The following is a 19,737-nucleotide window of genomic DNA, read 5'->3' as shown; positions in this document are numbered from 1 at the left end:
CCGTGAGAATCACGCAAACTGCGGGAGTCTTTCGGACATTCCGGGAGAGTTGGCAAGTATGTAGTACATACATATGCATTTTGCCTCTTTGGAGACAACAATCATTTATTGTGACTTATGTGCATAAATGTGCTTTTAACTCATAGCAAATAATCAGATATTGATCTAGTTGGACAATACAAACCTCTGATTGGTTGCTATGGGTACAGCACAGTTGTGCATATATCACCAAAGAAATGTTGACAAAACCTTATATAAAACCATCACTTGGATTATAGGCTGCTCTTCAGGCCAAAAGCCTAATGTAATGTCTTTTTTTACACTAAACACGAAATAATACAGTAAAAGATTTCTGTGACTGAACTATATCTGACCAGAGTGGACATGATGTAACAGAACCTGCTTCTAGCTAAGAAACCAGTGACCTTGCTACTTGCAGAAAACACAGAGCAGGTGCTTCCACTTTAAGAGACGTCAGCTTTATATTATACTGGACAGATACGTCACTAATAACGCCAACTGTAACCAATCATTGTCCCTCCCCAAACGCTTACCTATTGGCTGCGCGGTGTAACAGCGTTAGACCGGCCTTTATCCCACTGATTGGGTCGGTCTTCTGTCACCAGTTTGCGGGTCCCCGTGAGAAACCCCGCCCCCCATAGTTGTGGAGTTAGATTGTCTCTTGTTGCTAAGGCTAACAGTCATCACCACGGGCCTGGTTACAGCGTGTTGCTAACGTCTGTGCCGTGAGGGTCTACGAGCCCTTGTTTTCTGCAGCAACCCTGTGAATGGAGCTGCTTCACTGCACACCATGTATTCAATGACTACAGTCTACTCTGTTATACTTTGTTGCTGCTGCATTGGTCCCTGATAAAAGACAGGTGATGTGATTATTACATAATCTCCTATGTGGACTGATTACAAAAAAAAAGTGGACTGGGGGTGTCTCTAACAATACACAGGTAACAAAGCTTCGTAGTCTGGCTGTACGTTCCACACCTGCTCTGTGATTACTATGATACAGACAGTTTATGGTTAAACAGGTTTCAATGCATATGTTCCCCCCCAGGCATTACTTTCAGAGGAACCATCTGGCCAGGAACGCGTTAAATTACCATGTCAGAGTACAGAAGAATTGAAGCCTAAAATAGACCAGCGTGTTGAGTTCATGCTACTACAGTTGACCTATATAGGTAGGTGTAGGTAGCAGAGAGTCTTTGGGATAGGGATGTGCTACAGCATCCTCTATATACACAGACACTTCAGACCCCAGCCAGGAGAGGACAGAAAGCTGTAGCACCGAGAGCAGAAGCCACCAGAGAGCCAGTGTGAGCAGCAGGCAGGGGGATTATTAGGAAACAAAAGAGAGAGGAGGAGGAGAGAAAGCAAGGAAACAACTCAGAGCCTGCAAGCAGCACCGCTCCTCTCACACATACACATCTAGCTCTCGCTCTTCTCTTTCCTCCTCAGTCCTTCTTCATCCCCCTTTTCTTCCACACACCCCTTCCCTGCCCATCACTCTGCACCCTCCCTCTTCTCTGTGTGTCTCCATCCAAGCCATCCTGCTTTATTTTCTCCTGGCCACCCTCCTTTATCTTTCTCTCATTCCCCCAATCCTTGTCTATCACCCCCTTCTTTTCCCTGCACATTCTCCTTGCCACCCCCACCATTCTGCACTCCTCCCCCTCTTTTCTCTCTCTATTACTCTCTCTCTCCATCCCTTTCCTCCCCCTCCTGGCTTCTCATTTATTTATTTATTTTCAGCTGCTCTTCTCTGTCTGTTTCCCTCTCTCTTGTATTGCTGTGTCTGTATATTTTGGAGGTGCAACAGGGGGCTCCCCTTTGCAGTGCTTGCAGTGCAGGTAGTGGGGTCCCCCCTCACTCCCCTCCTTCCCCAGCCTGTAAACCCCCCCCCACCCCCCTTGTGTCCCCCCGTGCTCTCAGCCTGCTGCAGCCTACAAACATGATGGCGGCAGCTCCCATCCAGCAAAACGGGACCCACAGCGGGGTCCCCATAGACCTAGATCCCCCAGACTCAAGGAAAAGACCCCTGGAGGCCCCCCCGGAGGCTGGAAGCACGAAGAGGACCAACACCGGAGGTGAGTGCACCGGCTGCTGTTCTGCGAGGGGGTGGAAGAGAGATACTGAGGCAGCTTCTCGCCGACACCGGCCCTGTACGTCCCCCCCCAATGAGTTCACCACATCTGGGGTCTCCGGCACATAGCGGGGGCTGCTCCAGTAACCATGCCCATTGTAATCTACGGTCAAAATGGCGTCTTCTGTTATTATTGTAGGTTTTTTTTATGGCTCACATCCTCAACCTGTCCTATGCTCGCATTGCATTAGACTTTCTATTAAGGCGCCGCAAACATACGCCCCTTGTGATTTTGGGGAGCAGGCAGAGAGTGGCAGGGGTCCCTGTCAGTGAGCACTTCCTAAAGATGCTGTGGACGTATGGAAGGCTGATTTAAGGGTTTAAGCGGGAATCACCCCCTGGCTGATGGAGGGTTACTAACACTGCAATCACTCCAGAAACTAAGAGGTTAATTTCCAGTGCTGGAAGATGCATGGTGGAGGCAGGGACTAGACCAGTCAGCTGCACATCAGTGGCTGCACCTCTCGGTCCCCTCTCATTGTTTCTGGGCATCCTTTTATTTAGCAAGACAAACCTTCCTTTTCTCGACTGCCCGGAATTTTGGAGTAATACTGTGTTGCCCTCTTTATCCCCCAATCATTAATTGTGAGCTTGGGGGAGGGGGGGAAGAGAGAGGCTCAGCTCACAGGAGCTGGGGGGTGCTTCTTCTGCATCCTGGTGATGTGTCCCAGCATCTTCACGTTCATTTCTATTGGAGGCATAACAATGCAACGATGCAGAGGTGAATGCATTTGCTGAGGAATTGCAAGGACGAGCAGTGGGTTTTTTCTTGGCTTGGATGTATGCTCCCAGCACAGGAATCACACATGGACCTGCACTTTTATCATAAACTGTACAGGGATATATATTTACTGGAACATGTTGAGGTTATGCAAAGTCAGTGACTTGTTATATATTAAAAAAAAAAAAAACATGCAACATTTTATGACATTTCATTCAGCAAAGACAGTGTTTTGTCTCCCACATTATTTGCTTTATATGTTATATATTTTTGTGGGGTTTTTTTTATTGCTTTTACATTCTGCATTGGGTTTCTGGGTCTCTTTCCGATGACCTGTGCGTACCCAAGATAACAGTGATTTAAGCTGTAGATCAGTTTGAAATAAGAGTAAAAAATCTTCTTAAACTGCTTTAATTAATAAGCTTATAGGAGGATCATGAGAGATTGAAAGAAGCTAAAGAAATACATTGGGATTAGTGTGGAAGTCATTCCACATTACACTGATTTTTTTTTTTTTTTTTTTCTTGGCAACCACTTAATGCTTACAAATTAAACATGCTGTTCAGGGTGATAGTTTGTAAAAGGTTGATTCAGAGTGCACATTTTTAAATAGCTTTGCCTGTCAAATGCTTCATCTATACATGTATGTTCATGTTCCATTGCTTTGTTTTCAAAAGATCTCATATTATTTGTACACAGTGCGCACTTTCAGCCTTCCCAATGTTTATTGTTCCATTTATTGTAGGTTGAACTTCAATTTAAATATGTTTAATTTTGGGAAACATACATTAGTCTGATTTAGTTGTGTTCATTAATGGCATTACTGTGGGGTATTTAAACGACTAACGATAACAACGTGAAGCGGACACGTATTATTCTATGCATTCGTACATTGGGTAGTACAATGAACACCTGAAAAATTTAGTATCCCTTGCTTTTTCCTTGCCAAACACTAACTGTTGCTCTGTTTTTTTCTTACTCTGCAGAAGACGGACAGTTTTTCCTAAAGGTCCTCATTCCTAGTTACGCAGCCGGATCTATTATAGGAAAGGGTGGGCAGACCATCGTCCAACTACAGAAAGAGACGGGAGCCACAATTAAGCTGTCTAAATCCAAAGACTTTTATCCAGGTAAGGACCGAGATTTTGCTAGTATGTAACATGTCTAATAAGAAGTAAGATATGGATGTATCAATGAATAACTGCAGCTGTAATGATAAGGATGGAATGTAGAGTTATGTTTGCTGCCTGGGTTTGTTTTTCTGTTTTATCCTTGTTTTGGTACTTGGCTGAGAGGTTGCTGACCTAGCAGTCAGTTATTGCCCACTGTATACTTCTTAGTGGTAGTGGCACATCATACTCATTGGAAGGTTGTTGCTAAGTAACTATTCATTTTGGTACATAGGGAGGGTAACAGGGCAGCAAAATAGGTGACTGTGTATTGCAACGTAGCTGTGTGGGAGGATTCGGTTTGGTGCTACGCAAACTTGGTGATATTTTAGTTCGCTGCAAATGAATGGATATTGTTGCAACTGATTTTCATGTTGTATTCCAGCGTATATTTAGTTATATAGCCAGTGTATGCTGCTCAAATAATACAAAAAATGTTACATTGTACTCATATAATATATCTTAATATAATATCTAACTGGTTAGGCTTTTACAGTAAACCAGCAGTAAATGTCTCCAGTTTCCAGCATCGCAGGCATTTGAACATTCACACTTGAATTATTATGATTTGTGTGTACTTTATTGACAACCCAGAAGTATAGGTAAAGCATATATTACAGTGGGATTCATATTCTGCAAATCCTATTTAGATATATAAAGGCAGTGATTGTTATCAGTTGCTAAAGCAATGGTGTCACCCTGTAGAATATAATGTTAAAGGTCAGTCAGCTAATTAGATGTTCCCACTACAAAGATTCTTGCACAATAAGGTAGGCCGAAAATCGCTTATTGGACTAATATATTTAATAGCAAAATTTTTAGTAATTGCTCTAAAACGTACATTGTTTCCATTGCCCATCATCTCATGCCATTGAGCTGATGTGCAGACGTTTTATTTTAATATAATTTTATATGAAATATAATGCAAATTACAAGTGCACTAGGCGTCTGTTGTGACTGATTTTGCAGCCAATGTTTGCAAATAAGGCTCAGATAAATATATGCAAACATTTAGTGTTCATTTTCTATCAGACAAAACATTGTTTTAATGAGGTACTGTTATCATATGCCTTTTTGTCAAAAGAACGATTTCGGAAAGATGAGGTTGTGTAGTTTTTCTATGTGTGACTTTATTGTTAGTGCATTTGGACACCTTTTTATTTTCCATTTACATGTTTATTTTTGCCATTTTCATTACTTTTAATCCATTCCTTACAGCTTAAAGATCTGATTGCATCACTGGTAATTGAGTGGTTAATTAGACATTTTAGGTTAGGAATTTTAGATCAATTCTTGCAGTGCCATCTCCAGCCCTTGTATGTATCAGTGTCTTACAGCTCTATATAATAAAGATGTCATAGTCACACAAAGTCTGCAAACGGTCGTGGTTGGAGATTGTGGGTATCATACCTGGGCTTATCCACTCATACAGCATATGTACAGAGCAGTGTAGCTGAAGATACAAATGCTTTATAGCTATCATGATAGCTATAGATATAAATATATTATATATAAATATATATATATATATATATATATATATCTGTATTTCTATGCTATTTCTATGCGTAATTTTATATATATATATATATATATATATATATATATATATATATATATATATATATTTATAGATACAGATATATAGATATAGATATCTATATCTATATATATATATATATATATATATATATATGTATATATATATATATGTTTACAGATACACCTTGTTATCTTTTTATTCATTGAGGAAAATTGGAATTCCAAATTTAAATACAAACAAGGATTTCAGTTTACTGCATAAACAGATAAAAAAAAAAATAACATAAAGGGGGTTTAACGCTCAAATTTAATAAGGTAATATATCTGGCAGAAAACCGCTCAGCCAAATTGAATTTTCTCTTTAACAGCTGAAAATGAAATAGCATTTCTTGAATTATACATGAGGTTGTATTAGATGTGCTGCAATAATATAGGAAAGCAGTGTTTAGAAAAGATAGTCCAAATTACTAATTAAAAGATGTTTTGTTTTGCCAGTAATGCAATTCCACTTGAATTGGTGAAGAATTGGTTTTGGGCTGGCAGTCTAGGGATATCCTTGTAGCACACTGGGTATATATGTCTCTTCGCTATAGTTTTATTAGCTATTTCGACTGTAATGCACATGATACTGAAGTGCCGTCTTGGAGTTCAAAAACATTAACTATTCTAGTTGCTTTTTTTGATTATTGTAATGCTTTGAAACCATATACATTTGATTTCCTTTTCACCTTTTCCTGCCCATGCACTGCTTCTCTTCTTCTACATCTACATCTCATCTCCCACTGTTAGGAGGCATCACGCTGTACCAGTGCTTGCCAGGAGGTTGTGGGACATCTTGAAGACTCATCTTTAAAAACACAACGTATCACAGGCATTGGGGGAAGGACAATTATTCAGAAGTGTACACACTGTTATCCTATCAGCAGTGAAATAGTTATGAAGCTTGAATATTTAGAGATAACATTCTTTTAATATTACATTCTATCGTTTCAGTTAGGATTTCAGGCCTAACATTAAAGTGCTATTAAATAAACATATAACTACCGCCTAATTATGCTTCATTGAGCAATTTACAAATACATTCTTTTGTTGTATTTAATATATACATACATAGGTACACACTATTTGGTATTTTGTCATATTTGACAAATACCTGTTGACATATTTACTCTAAACCAGTTTTAACCATTTATTTCCTATGTTTGACCTACTTGCTTTATATGCTAAATATGAAAGTAATTCTTTAAAATTTGCTGCCCACGTCCTGGTTTATTGATTTTTGTTGTGTTTAAAAAAGTCAATGTCTATACGTCATTTACTAAGACTAAAATCCGCAGCATGAAATCAAAAAATCTTTCATTTTCTATTCAGGGTAATGTGCTTTCAGTGTAAGGGTTAAGCGGCTTGATAAATATAAAGGTTGTGTTTTGAGGTTCCAATACAAGGTCTATTTTCCTAGTCAGTTCATCGTTTTCTCTACAGCAACGCTGGCTGAAATCTCCGCAGGACTGTAGAATGATATCATATACTTTTTGTCCTGGAATTATTAGTATTCCCTCTAAACTATTTTCTCTTCTCCCTAATTGTACTGGTTTGGATTTTAAGGATCACAAATTGAAATTGCTAGACCGCAAGTCCAAAATATTTTAAATATTACATTTAAAGCCAATACTGTTAATATTTTGATACAAACACTCCTTTAATTAGATAATTCATGTTGTTATCTTGCATTATTAGTGAATGTGTACACATACAACTGTGTATGGGATTTTCCATAGATGCCTTGCATCCTGTTATTACTTAGACAATCAGGAATGAAATTATGTCACTTTATGCGTCTTCTCTCCGTGACAGCTGGTGGTGTTTCCAACGTAATCCTATTGTTACTGGACTTTTTTGTGTCCCTTGTCTTTTATTTTCAGGGTTTCAATTCGGTTGTAACAGTCGTTTTTACTTTCAGTATTGAAAATAATAAAAAAAAAGGCTGACAACATTATTTATTTTGCTTTGAGGTGCAATTAAAATATAGATCCAGTTTGCTTGTTATGAGGTCAGAACTACTCTGTGCCTATAAATACCACTACAGTATATGGTAGTACATGTCTTATATGGTCATCTGTAGACATTGGAATATATATATAGTAGAGCATGGTGCAGGATATGCAGAAAATTATTGTTTTAGGTGCAGTTTGGCTCAGCACTATGCTCTGTTTGTCATAAAGAATGTAATGTTTAATTTTCTTGTGATCATACGTGTGTTAATTTGGGAGTACTTATAGGAGAAGCTGAATACTGTATATTTAAGGGAAATGCTTAGTGACTGTACATATTTTTACACTCTGTAGGTTACTTTGCTTAGATATCCGCTTTGAGACTTGTTTTGACCCTCCTTATAACACCCATCTTTACAACGCCACCCTGACTTACCACCAGGTATATTCTCTTAACAAAAGGATGTAAAAATATATTCATTCCATTATATGTCACCCTCTTAGTAATGTCGCCCTCACTATAATGCCTGTCTTGGCCTGTGTTTTAAGATGGTGGTATAAAGAGGTAGCATTTATTTTCATTGTTGCAGATTTCATCTCGTGGACATTGCGAACCAGCAGAAGACGTCTTTCACTGGAAAAATATTTTTTTACGTGCATAGCTGAATATTATTCTAGAAACTGTAATCTCTGACAAGATTTAATTACCTCTCTCCCAATGTTCCTAGAGAACACTTGAGAATATCATAGATGTTTAGATTGTAAGTTCTCTCGTTCACCGTCTGCACTGACTGTATAATATCTTCTAATAGGAATTAAGGAGGAAATATTCATTTACTGAATGACTAGTTTAGAATGCAATTCCAGCAGATTTGGCTGGTGAAAGCAATAGTAAATTAGTTTATGATCAACACAGGTCTGTCTTGAATGTAATTTATTAGGAAGCGAAAATGAGCCTTCATGTGTTTAGAAATGGTATACATCTGTGCTATTGTTTGTAGTGAGAATTCCTCAGGTGGTAACATTAGAGCATAGAGTCACACAATGGATTTTACTGAGTGGTAATTAATGACAGACAACTATCACAAAACTTTGCATTATTATTACAGGTGACTATCAATTATCATACGATCGTAGTTTTGCACTATGTTTACACAACCGCAGTCAAAATCCCATACATAGTATAAATGAATGAAAATTGTAGTTCCATAATTCTAACTTTATTTGAAACTGGGGGTACAGAATATCCTTTTTTCAGTCCATCATTAGCAGCTAATGTTAATGTGGGACTCAATATTTTAACAGAGGGTGAACCTGGGATTCCTGTATCAAGGGTATACACATAACTCAATTTTTACACTTTTTTACAGCTGTTTTAGTCAACAAATGCGTTCTGCTGCTGTCAGTCACGCTCTAATAAAGTGGTGTTTAATGACGTACATGTTAATTCAGAAGGAGCCATTTTTGAAGACTGCAAAAGCAGGCTCTAGAAGCATGACAAACGTATATGTCAGACATATGGGGGTTCCTTTGCTACCCATAACCCCTCTTTCCTATAATCACTTTTGGTGCAGTTAATATTGAGTGCTTGTTCCAGGCTGCAGAGGTTTGTGGGCAGAATTGACTTGCTGTTATTTAGATGAAAAGTGATATCCTGAGATATAAGAAAGGATTTACTGAAGCGTGTTACACAATTACTTTGCTCTCGATCTGTACTACACAGAGGCAGTTAGCAAAGATAATCACAGCCGTGCAGAGACTCTTCTCATTGCTCTCCACTTTCACACTCCTGTATTTTTATCACAAGTTCCCACAGCCGTGTTCCTCATTGAAAAAAAAAAACTCTACTATTTCTCTCTTAGTTAAAATTATACCTGAGAGTGAAACTTGGCCGCACATACAACTGACAAGCTGCGCCGCAAAACACTATTTGTTCATCTCTGGTGAGAGCCACAGGCGAGTTCCTTTACTTTACTCTGCCAACTTTGTAATGCAATCACCGGTGTCTTTAGCCTTGGTGTGGGAGATTTAGAGAAAGTCTGTTTGTTTCTGTCACAGCTATTTATTTGTGGCCTGCTCTATGTGCATGTTTCTGGGCCTTGGCCAGCAGTAAACAGAGAATGAAAAGTGGCTGGTCAGGGACAGGATGATTACGCAGTAGGGATATAGTTGCTGTTCAGAATGGTCCCCGTTCAGGCCTACGTTACAGCACCGAGGCCTGTCTAGATGTTCACAAGTGGAAGCATCAACTTGCTTACCTGTATTTCAAGAAGTTTAAGCGCCTTCAGCCAGTAACCTTATGGCTTGAGTCTGCATGCGCTTGGTTTAAACTGCACATAAACTGGCTTACTCCCGAAGTCAATAAGGAACAGATTTTAAGATACGTATGGTGATGACTGCGGGTGTAGGTTTACTCTGCTCTGCTAGACCAGGCACTGCAGGATACGTACCATACCTGTGTGGAATATAAAATCTCAAAAGAATGCACAGAATAAAAAATATTAAGCAATTAATGATACCTGACAATAATATAGTCATTTATGATACATGGAAATTGTAAAAAAAATGTTGTTTTTTTTTATTAAATTTTTTTCCTTTGGAAAAACATTTATTAGGCTGTCCTTAATGTCTACTGTACATAACGGACATTTTTACAGTTGTCCCTGATTGCAGACACATGTTATAACATGCATACGAGACTGACTTAACTTGGACTCAGGACTAGCCCTATAGCTGGTGCAAGAGATACGACAGAAAAGCAAGTCACTTTGAGACAGCCAACGCTTGATTCGGACATGGCTGCTTGTGCTCGAGCTTGGCACGGCTTCACTGTAAATTGACAATGGCCAAACGTCCCTTCCTCGCCACATTCACGGCCATATCTTCCAAGTTCTGGGCATGTGTAGAGTGATTTTATGTACGATACGTTCAAAATCGGCAGATATGTGTCTTAATGACTCAGGCCCTTAGTATTTAAGGTCAAAACTTCTGTTCTATAGTCACCAAACACTTCTGTCTCATGCTGTAGAAATGTTTATTATTATTATTATTATTGTTGTTGTTGTTGTTGCTTTGTAATGCGCCACAATCGCCTGCAGCAATGAACAGTGGGGAAAACAGGTCATACATAAAAAAAGGTCGTACATGGTAGACAAAATAAATGCAGACATTGTAATAAAGTGCAGGGAGGGCCCTGCTCCTGAGAGAGCTTGCAATCTAATGGAGATTTTACAATCTAAGGTAATGTAATGTAATTTAATCTACTAATGTGTCTGTCATTGCATTGCTTCTTTCACTGTTGGACTGGCTAAATTTTGACTGTAAAATAACATAGACGTTCAACCAGTCTCACGTTCAATTGAATGTTTTTCTACTGTCTCCATGGGTAAATGTATGATGCAGAGAATAAAGTCATCACTCGTCTCCTAAGTAATTTGTGGCTTGTTCCCGAACCATCAGACTATAACTGTGTCCGAAACTACAGCAAATATGGACAATAATGGGATGATTACTGCTTTAGACTGGTTTACCTGCAAACAAAATGAAAATGCTTCACGTTCCTTATCTGTGAAGTCATGCAGATCTTTTCTTAGTCCCGCGGGGCGTGTGTATGGTTTTTGTGCCGTGGAGATGTCTCAGGGTCTGATGCTACAGTTCACAATGAGAGGAACTAGATGAAAGGTACACTACCATTGTATCTGTAATAATAGGTGAGTGCAATTTAGGGAATGTGAGTCATTTAAGACAAAATTTTTTACCATTATTATTATTTTATCTACATATTTCTTCTTTCTCATCATTAAACATGCCTAGCATGAAAAGGAGAATTTATTCCACCATTGGTTAGACTTGCTAAGTTGTGAACTTCGTTTCATAAACGTGTATTATACAACTCTATAAGCCACAAAGTTCATGGAATGCTGACTGCAAAATGATGGAGAAGTCAATTGTAGGCTTTTATTTCAGGTGGGTTAGGGTTATGTACAAACATTACTCAAAGGTGCAAATCTGCACTAAAACTATAAGAGCCAGGCAGCAATTAGTTTATATCTAGTACAAGTCAAACAGTGAAAGCAAACGTCTGATTGGTTCATATGGCTTTAGTGCAGATTTGCACTTTTGAGCATTGTTAGTAAATAACCCTCTAGTGTAGGAATAACGCAGCGCTAATTGTATTACCGTACTAATGGTAATGCATACTATTACCATAGTAACGGTAATATTGCACACTATTACCATAGTAACGGTAATACTGCACACTATTACTGTAGTAATGGTAATACTGCACACTATTACCATAGTAACGGTAATACTGCACAGTATTACCATAGTAACGGTAATACTGCACACTGTTACCATAGTAACGGTAATACTGCACACTATTACCATAATAACGGTAATACTGCAGACTATTACCATAGTGACGGTAATACTGCACACTATTACCATAGTAACGATAATACTGCACACTATTACCGTAGTAACGGTTTTACTGCACACTATTACCGTAGTAACGGTAATACTGCACACTATTACCATAGTAATGGTAATACTGCACATTATTACCGTAGTAATGGTAATAATGCACACTATTACCGTAGTAATGGAAATAATGCACACTATTACCGTAGTAATGGTAATATTGCACACTATTACCATAGTAATTGTAATACTGCACATTATTACCATAGTAGCATTAATAGTGCGCAGGCCATGTTATTCCTAGAATAACGCTGCCAAATTGAATCGGGCCTTATGAATGGAGTCTTGCCTATTGGATGGAAGTGGTAAACGATCATTTCTGTTCCTGGTAGACGACCACTTTAGTTCTGAGCAGGACTGTGTTCATTGAATGCATGAAAAATACAGCTCCCTGCTCATGCGCTATTCCATAATCAGGAGAGACGGATATCAATCATCTGAAAACTATTACAATAGGCACTGATGCCCAAGTTCAAAGTACTTAAAAAAATAAGTTGTCTTCATTAATGGTGATTTGTTGGAGGCTTACTGTGTAAACTAGCACCTTTGTACATCTGAAAATACATAGCATTATTTTAATAAAAAATCCTGGTGCTATATTTGCTTCAGTGAGGAACATCTTTGCAGAAATACAGCAACACCGCTATATAAGGTGGCTTAAGCAGTGGACATGATCATAATACAATTCTGTTGCATTGTATATGTTCATCCTTCGTACATTCTAACCTAAGTAGAATGTATGCTGAGAAATGCAGCCAGTGACCAAAACAAGGAAAGAAATTCTGAGGAATTGGATCAGTACGTAAATCTGCTTATTAGGTAGCATCAACCGCCAGTAAAAAGTAGCCACATTTTTGCCTGTCTGTAAGACTGAATACAGGTCTAAATATGATAACTGGTGGCAGTACTAAATTTCACATAACATTCACTGCACCAATGGTTTTGGAAGTAGTGCTTTGTGCGCTTGTACAGATGTAAAAAAGCACATTATACGGCAAAAATGCAATTTGCGTTCAACTCAATATGAGCCCCTGAATGAGGTTAGAAGCCCATGTCTTTTTTGTTCCTCAACACCTTTTTTCTTAACATGTTTCTATTTAACATTTTTGTTATACAATTTAAAGTTCCGTAAATAACTTGTCAGTAAAAATATCTAAGTAAAGAATAGTTTGCAGGGGTGAGGTAGTGTGAATGTGTACCCATAGCAACCAATGAGCAATTGGCTTTGATCGGTGTAGTACAAGTTAGACTGATGTCTCATTAGTTGCTATGGGTTGCTGAACAATTACCCTAGTGTACTTATTTTTAGTAAATCACACCCTGAATTACACACAAAAAGAGCACCCACTACATTTTAACTACCTCATTATTATTCCATAGTCATGTCATGGTGTTCTTGGATTTTTTTCTGTCATGTCCTTCAAACAAATATCATGATGATAATTTATCTTATTGTTCTTTTAGATAATTATACTTTTTGACGTGTGTAGAAATACTATATGTCTGCTGTTTTACATAGCTAAATTGTGTATTTTATTTATCATTTGCAGCTAGTCTATAGACATATACGTATAGATTAATTGTAGCTGAAGACGGAGAGGGTTTATTTAAATCACACACTTTGTGTGAAAGGATGGTAAATAAACAGGTTTCCACATTTGGAGTTGAATTTCGGTAGGTTTCAGAATGCTTAGTGAGACAAGACATGTTTTGTGTGATATAATATAGTAACATGGAAATCTCAACAGACAGAACTTGGGATTGGGAACTGTCACTCATCAGGATTCCATATTGTAGGCTCTCACTAACAGGTATTATCCAGTTCATGGGAAGAAGAAACTGAGCACATGTTATTAGTGAATTGGGGGAGTGGCATTTGTGTTAACCCCTCTTACGGTGGTGAACAGTTACCAGGCCTTTTTAGCAGCACTTGCGTTAAGGAAAGAGGTCCGATATGTGTCACAAGAAAGCTGCAGGTATTTGGGACCCGGATAGTAGCAATTCAACCACACCAGTCTCTGGTTTCACTGCAGCTGCTGTCGTGCTTAATTACCCTGACCTGTGGGGCAGGAGGAGAAGCTCTGTCCAACAGAAAAGCGGGCGGTAACTACCTACTGGCGCCATTTATACCTCTTTCCAATCCCCCCTCCCCCTGTAATTTACTCGAGTAATATGACATAAGTACACAACCACATATATATTTATATAACATTGCTTTCTACCCTAGCAGCACAAACACTTTACATTAGTTTTTTGATACAGATTGAAGAGTACAAAGACATAGTTCTGCAACAAAATGACCCATAATATTGTTCGGTAGACTGTGCGTGTTTCATCTTTGGGTGCTAGTTATTGTAGAAGTCTAAAAAAATCATATTTTTTGCAAGGATAGTATTATGTATTTATCGTTATATGTTGTCAAATAAACATATTATCAGAGTCTCTGTTATTTATCTTTCCAAAGTAAAAAAATTATGTGTTTTACACGTTAAATGTGCTATTTAAGAAATAACACCCTGTTAGTCTCTTTTAATAAATACATAACTTTTTTCCCTTATATGATTAAACTGAACATTAGCACTTTTATTCTTGCCAAGGTTTAATCAGTTATAGTTTTGTCCTGATAATCCCATATTTTAATAAACAACTATTCGTATCTTTAGATTCTGCATATTTCCAAATTGAGAAATGGAATGTCAGATTCTTCCTGTCAAAGAAAATAGATAACTGTGTTTTGTTTGACTGTACATTTAGCTTTTTGATGAACATAATTTCAATGATATAAAAATTGCATTGAAAGCATTTTGCAGGATATTACACTTGGCACAATGAATGAGTCATAAGTCGTTATTAAAGAGCTGGCAACAAATTGCTCTGCGTAACAAATCTTCTGCAGACACTTTCAGTTTGCACATATCTACCCTCTATATATTCGTATTTACCCTTGGAGCAGAAGAGTTAGATTGAGCCCGGGTCTCATTTAGACATTTGGACCCCAGCCAAATTTGAGGGCGCTTCTACTCCCTCCACCCGGGAAGTGAGGATATTCCTGTAATCTCGCAGCCCTGGGTCATCTGCAGGGACAGTTAGCTCCTGAGCATTTATCCAGTCACCTGCCAACGAGGAGAGACATTCTTTGGACATTCCCTTCATGTCTTTGCCTCTTCGTTCCAATGGCGACAACAAAAGTTGTTAGTGCAAAAGAGAGACTCACATACCGTAATGATAGTATGACACGGTAATAGAACTAGCACCATTAGACTGACTCTTAGCAATGGAATACCTGAAACACAACGCTGCACTTTACACTTGATTGGTAGGTGTAAAATCCTTCAATGGGATGCATACAATTTATGTAGTGTACAGATGATCACATTGAGAATTAATGATATTATAGTTTAAAATACACATATCTGGCACATAGTAAAACCAGATTAAGTTAATGGGAGGGTGCAAGCACTCGCATTCAGTTCTCATACTGACTGCAAAGACATCCTACATGACATTGATCATGGGCAGTGGCGGAATTACCATTGGTGCTGCAGGTGCGGTGCATCGCGGCCCATGGAGATAATGGGGCCTGCTGCATGGCAGATGCAGAGGGTCGGAACTAGCGAGTTGTGGGCCCCGGTACCCTCCTCCCCGCTTTCCTGCACCGGGGCCCACAGCTCGCTAGCTCCGCCTCTGATCATGGGTAAAGTCATGCACCCTGGTGTAGGTATGTGCAAATGAGTGTGTGAACAAAAGAGACAGCACTGACACATAAAAGTCTGCTCTGCAGATGGATATCTTAAATTGTGTCCAGAAGAGTGAATTCTCTAGTCAATCCACATAATTAGGTGATCTTATTGCTATTTAGAAACCTTCCATATAAAGCCATTCTTTATATTCTCTGCATATGTATACTCAACAAATGCAATATCTAGATATCAAGCACACATTCTACACTAGAACACTAAACGTTATAATGATTACAAGAAGATTTGGTTCGGAACAGTGGGAGGAGTCAGGTTGTGCTGACTTTTGTTGTGACGGGGTTATGTGAATGAGGCTATAATCCAAGGACAGAGTTGCAGAATACATCTCAGAGTAATCACTTGTGAATCCTGTAAATCAGAGATATGTTTTAAATAAATAATTGATGTTTTAAGGATTAAAATGTTCTTCTGAATATCTTCTCTGGTACTGTATATGTCTATGAGTTATTTTAAGTGTACTTAAAGCATGCAAACAATTGTTTTGGGGCTGAACTAATGTTCGTAAGAATGCAGCAATTTACTAGGAACGGAGGTATGCGTTGATAGGCTGCATTCTCTTGAGTATTGGTTCACCCATAACACGGCTACCTCTAGTGTCGGAACTAACGATACATTTTTAACAGCTCCTTATATATAGTATTATTTAAATAAAGTGTCTTAAGTGAAGATGTATAGCAAAATTATATACTTTACATGCTTTTTAATAATGAGCCTCATTTAAGGATAGGAGTAAATCCCGGTAGATGGTACAATTTTGCATCTTGTCAAAACCACAGGAGCAAATTTATAATGTACGGATAGAATTTACAGGTCTATTTATTAGTAAGTGGTGATAGGGATAGTATTCTATCGCCGGTTATGGAAGTGACAGAAAAGATGCTATCACCATGAATTACTATCGTGATATAATGATATTCAGCTGCCCGGTGATACTGGGCCAGTGTTCAGGGATAGACGCATGCGTGACCCACCTCGCCGATTCAACTATATATATATATATATATATATATATATATATATATATATATATATACATACGAAAAAAATAATATATATATATATATATATATATATATATTAATGAAATTCACAGTTGAACAACAGCTTTGTTGAATAAGACAACATGTTTCATTGCATATGTTCTGCTATCACCATCCTGAGATAGCGATAGCAGAAGCAGTATTGCAGCAGTATATCGCTGTGACCCTTTTTAAATTAGGCCAGAAAAAGTCAGTAAATCTTACCACCAACAGGGGGTTACATCCTAGCAGTGCTATTGCTGGTGTTAACCCCTTGACAGATAGGGAGAAGCCCAAATACCCATTTTTGATGGAGAATGAATTTTTCTGATAAATAGAGCTGGGAGGTAGGCACGTCCTGGCTCAAATGCGAATCACAGGGGGGTATTCAATTGTCGGCGGGAACACTGAAAATCCTGAGGTCCACGCACTATTACCGTTATTACGGTAATAGTGCGCTGAGAAACCGTTACTACAGTAATTTTCTCGCTGGATTTCAGCTCGCAGCTCCCTGAGCCGCGAGCTGAAATCCAGCTAACTACTTTTACGCAGCGGGGAAACGGCACAATTGAATATGCCCCACAGTGTTTTAAAATGAAGCTGCCCAGATTTTGTATGTTACATATAAAAAAAGCAGGCAGTATTTTCCCTGCTCACAAAATAAATTGCATGTACACCCCTTGCATTGCAGCAAGGTTTGTCCTGGTGGAAATGTGTACCCGTCAATTAGATTTACACCTAACTCTAAATGAGATTTTATATATGAAACTGTCCATTCTAAGTAAATTCATCAAAGAACATAATATCTGGCTTTCTGCACACTTCCATGAGTAGTTTTGCAGTCAGTAGGTTAGCAAGAAGCCGGCTACACTCACAAAATCACAAATCCTTCTGCATCTGTTTATTACAAGGAAGAACAGGGCACATTCTCAGGACTTGCTATGCACAGTTTATATTTTGTTGCAGTGATACAGTTAATGTATATCTAAATGTATTGCTTCATATTCAGTTTCTCTCTGTATAATTTTGGCAATGCATGGGTTACCTGTGTGAGGTTTTCTTTCCTCAGGAAGTCTGGCGATGGGTGGGCCTCAAATTTGTCTTTCTGTGTTTGGAAGTTGTGGGTTCTCTGCTTGGCTGGGAAAATGTCATATTTGGCTACTTGTATAAAGGAACGGAGGGGGGAGAAACAGGGGAATTGAGGGGGGCCTGCGAACAGCTGAAGTGACACTAAGCGCCAGCTGGGGGATCTGAAATCAAAATAAGCTGTGTGTGAGTTGTATTAACATGCAATTAGAATGCACAATAGCGATTGTGTGGATCAAGGTCAAATTGCACTGGAGAAAAAAAACAAAAAACAGCACAGAGCTCTTTTCTAATTTTGTTGTCACAACCCTGCATCCAGTATGGAGTCAGTTTATCCTGTGAACAGATTGAACATTTTGCACTACCTGCATGGATGCTTAGTATTCTGTCCATTTGATATGAACATTAATGCTATTGCTCCAAGACCCATACAAAGTTCACAGATGTTAGGATCCGGGCAGCAGGACTGTATATTTAATATTCTCTCTTGCTATTTTTGCTACTCTTTATGACATTGATGTTAAAGGCTGGTACATATAAAAGCAGACAAGACTTCAGAGCATGATAGAGACAGACATATTAAAAGCAATGATATGGAACAGAAAGTATAACATATGTAGGGCAGCTCTGTGTACATCTAATCATTGTCCACTGATTGGGAAAACTGAGCACTGGGATAAATCTTTTAGGGTCCTATGTCCGGTAGAAAGGCTCATTTTATTGGGGCTGGAGATGGCTGTATACCTGGTTCTTTTTGTCACCTTGGCTATAAAAGTCTAGTCCTACTTACTGTAGTATTAATCCTTTGTATTGGTGGTAACACTTCATTTGCTAAAATAAATGACTGGAGCAACACCAAAACACTACGTTGGAGAAAAAGCAATGAAACATTATGGTCTACGTTATTTACACTGAGCTGATATGTGCTGGACAAAACTATTATCTAGTGAAGTGCTTTGCAGGATACACTCGCATTTTAGCAATCCTTTCCATGCTGTCCACAATGATCCTTTCTTATTCGATCTCCAGAGAATCCTGCCTATTGTTTTGTATCTGTAAAGTTCAGGAAGAGGCTGGCGTGTCCTCTCCTGGGAAGTCATGTTTTTGTTGTTGTAATAAATGCATTGTGCATTAATTCCTAAACAGAGTAGAAATGTACCAGACCACAAACACTCCATGTTTAGAAATCAAACAGTTATTGCATTATTCTGCTAATATGAAATGTATTAAATGTGCGATCAAATGAATGGAGAGATGCCAATTAGCTAATAAAATTGTTTAGGACTGTCTTCGGTTACTGGTCTTCAGTACAGCCTTCACTCATCAGCTCATCAGTGGCACAGCCATTATGGATAATTTTAGCAGAGAAATAGTCTATTATTAAATATTGTATTAACCCCTTAGTGTTTTTACATCTTTAGCCTAGTACACTCTGACAATTGCAATTCTGTGTTTAAGATTTGTTTCTAACGCAAGTTAAGCACATGTAATTATCACAATCATTGTACTAAGAGACCATACAAATTTGCACTGTTGTGTGTGTGTGTTCCTTGCAATTCACTGCAGTGTTTTCTTGAATGTTTCTTGTTCCACTTCAGTACGTCTGACGCATTTCAATTCAGTCGAAAACTTACATTCATCATTGTAAAAGCAGAGGGATGAGGTCAAAAGGTCTTTTCATAAGCATTTCTAAGTGCGTTTCAATGATAACAACTTTCACAGACATGTTTAAAAAGGCGTAGATTAAACGCAGTCTACAACCATATCAAACACATACATAATGTGATTTAAATGTAATGTTACTTGTGTTAAAA

General features: G+C 38.4%; 1 protein-coding gene across 4 annotated transcripts in view; it reads left to right on the top strand.

The window, feature by feature from the left end:
* Positions 1 to 1,275: 1,275 nt before the first annotated feature.
* NOVA1 (NOVA alternative splicing regulator 1) overlaps positions 1,276 to 19,737 on the top strand; it is a 71,288-nt gene continuing 52,826 nt past the window's right edge. The window contains exons 1-2 of one of the 4 annotated variants that reach the window (XM_075192187.1): positions 1,276 to 2,099; positions 3,863 to 4,006. In XM_075192187.1, coding sequence (XP_075048288.1) covers positions 1,964 to 2,099; positions 3,863 to 4,006 — 280 coding nt within the window. In that variant the 5' untranslated portion in view covers positions 1,276 to 1,963. The other 3 variants (XM_075192189.1, XM_075192190.1, XM_075192188.1) reach the window with 3 other exon arrangements.

This window comes from Mixophyes fleayi, chromosome 12 (assembly GCF_038048845.1).
Source record: "Mixophyes fleayi isolate aMixFle1 chromosome 12, aMixFle1.hap1, whole genome shotgun sequence".
NCBI lineage: Eukaryota > Metazoa > Chordata > Amphibia > Anura > Limnodynastidae > Mixophyes > Mixophyes fleayi.
This window is presented reverse-complemented; position numbering and strand designations above follow the sequence as displayed.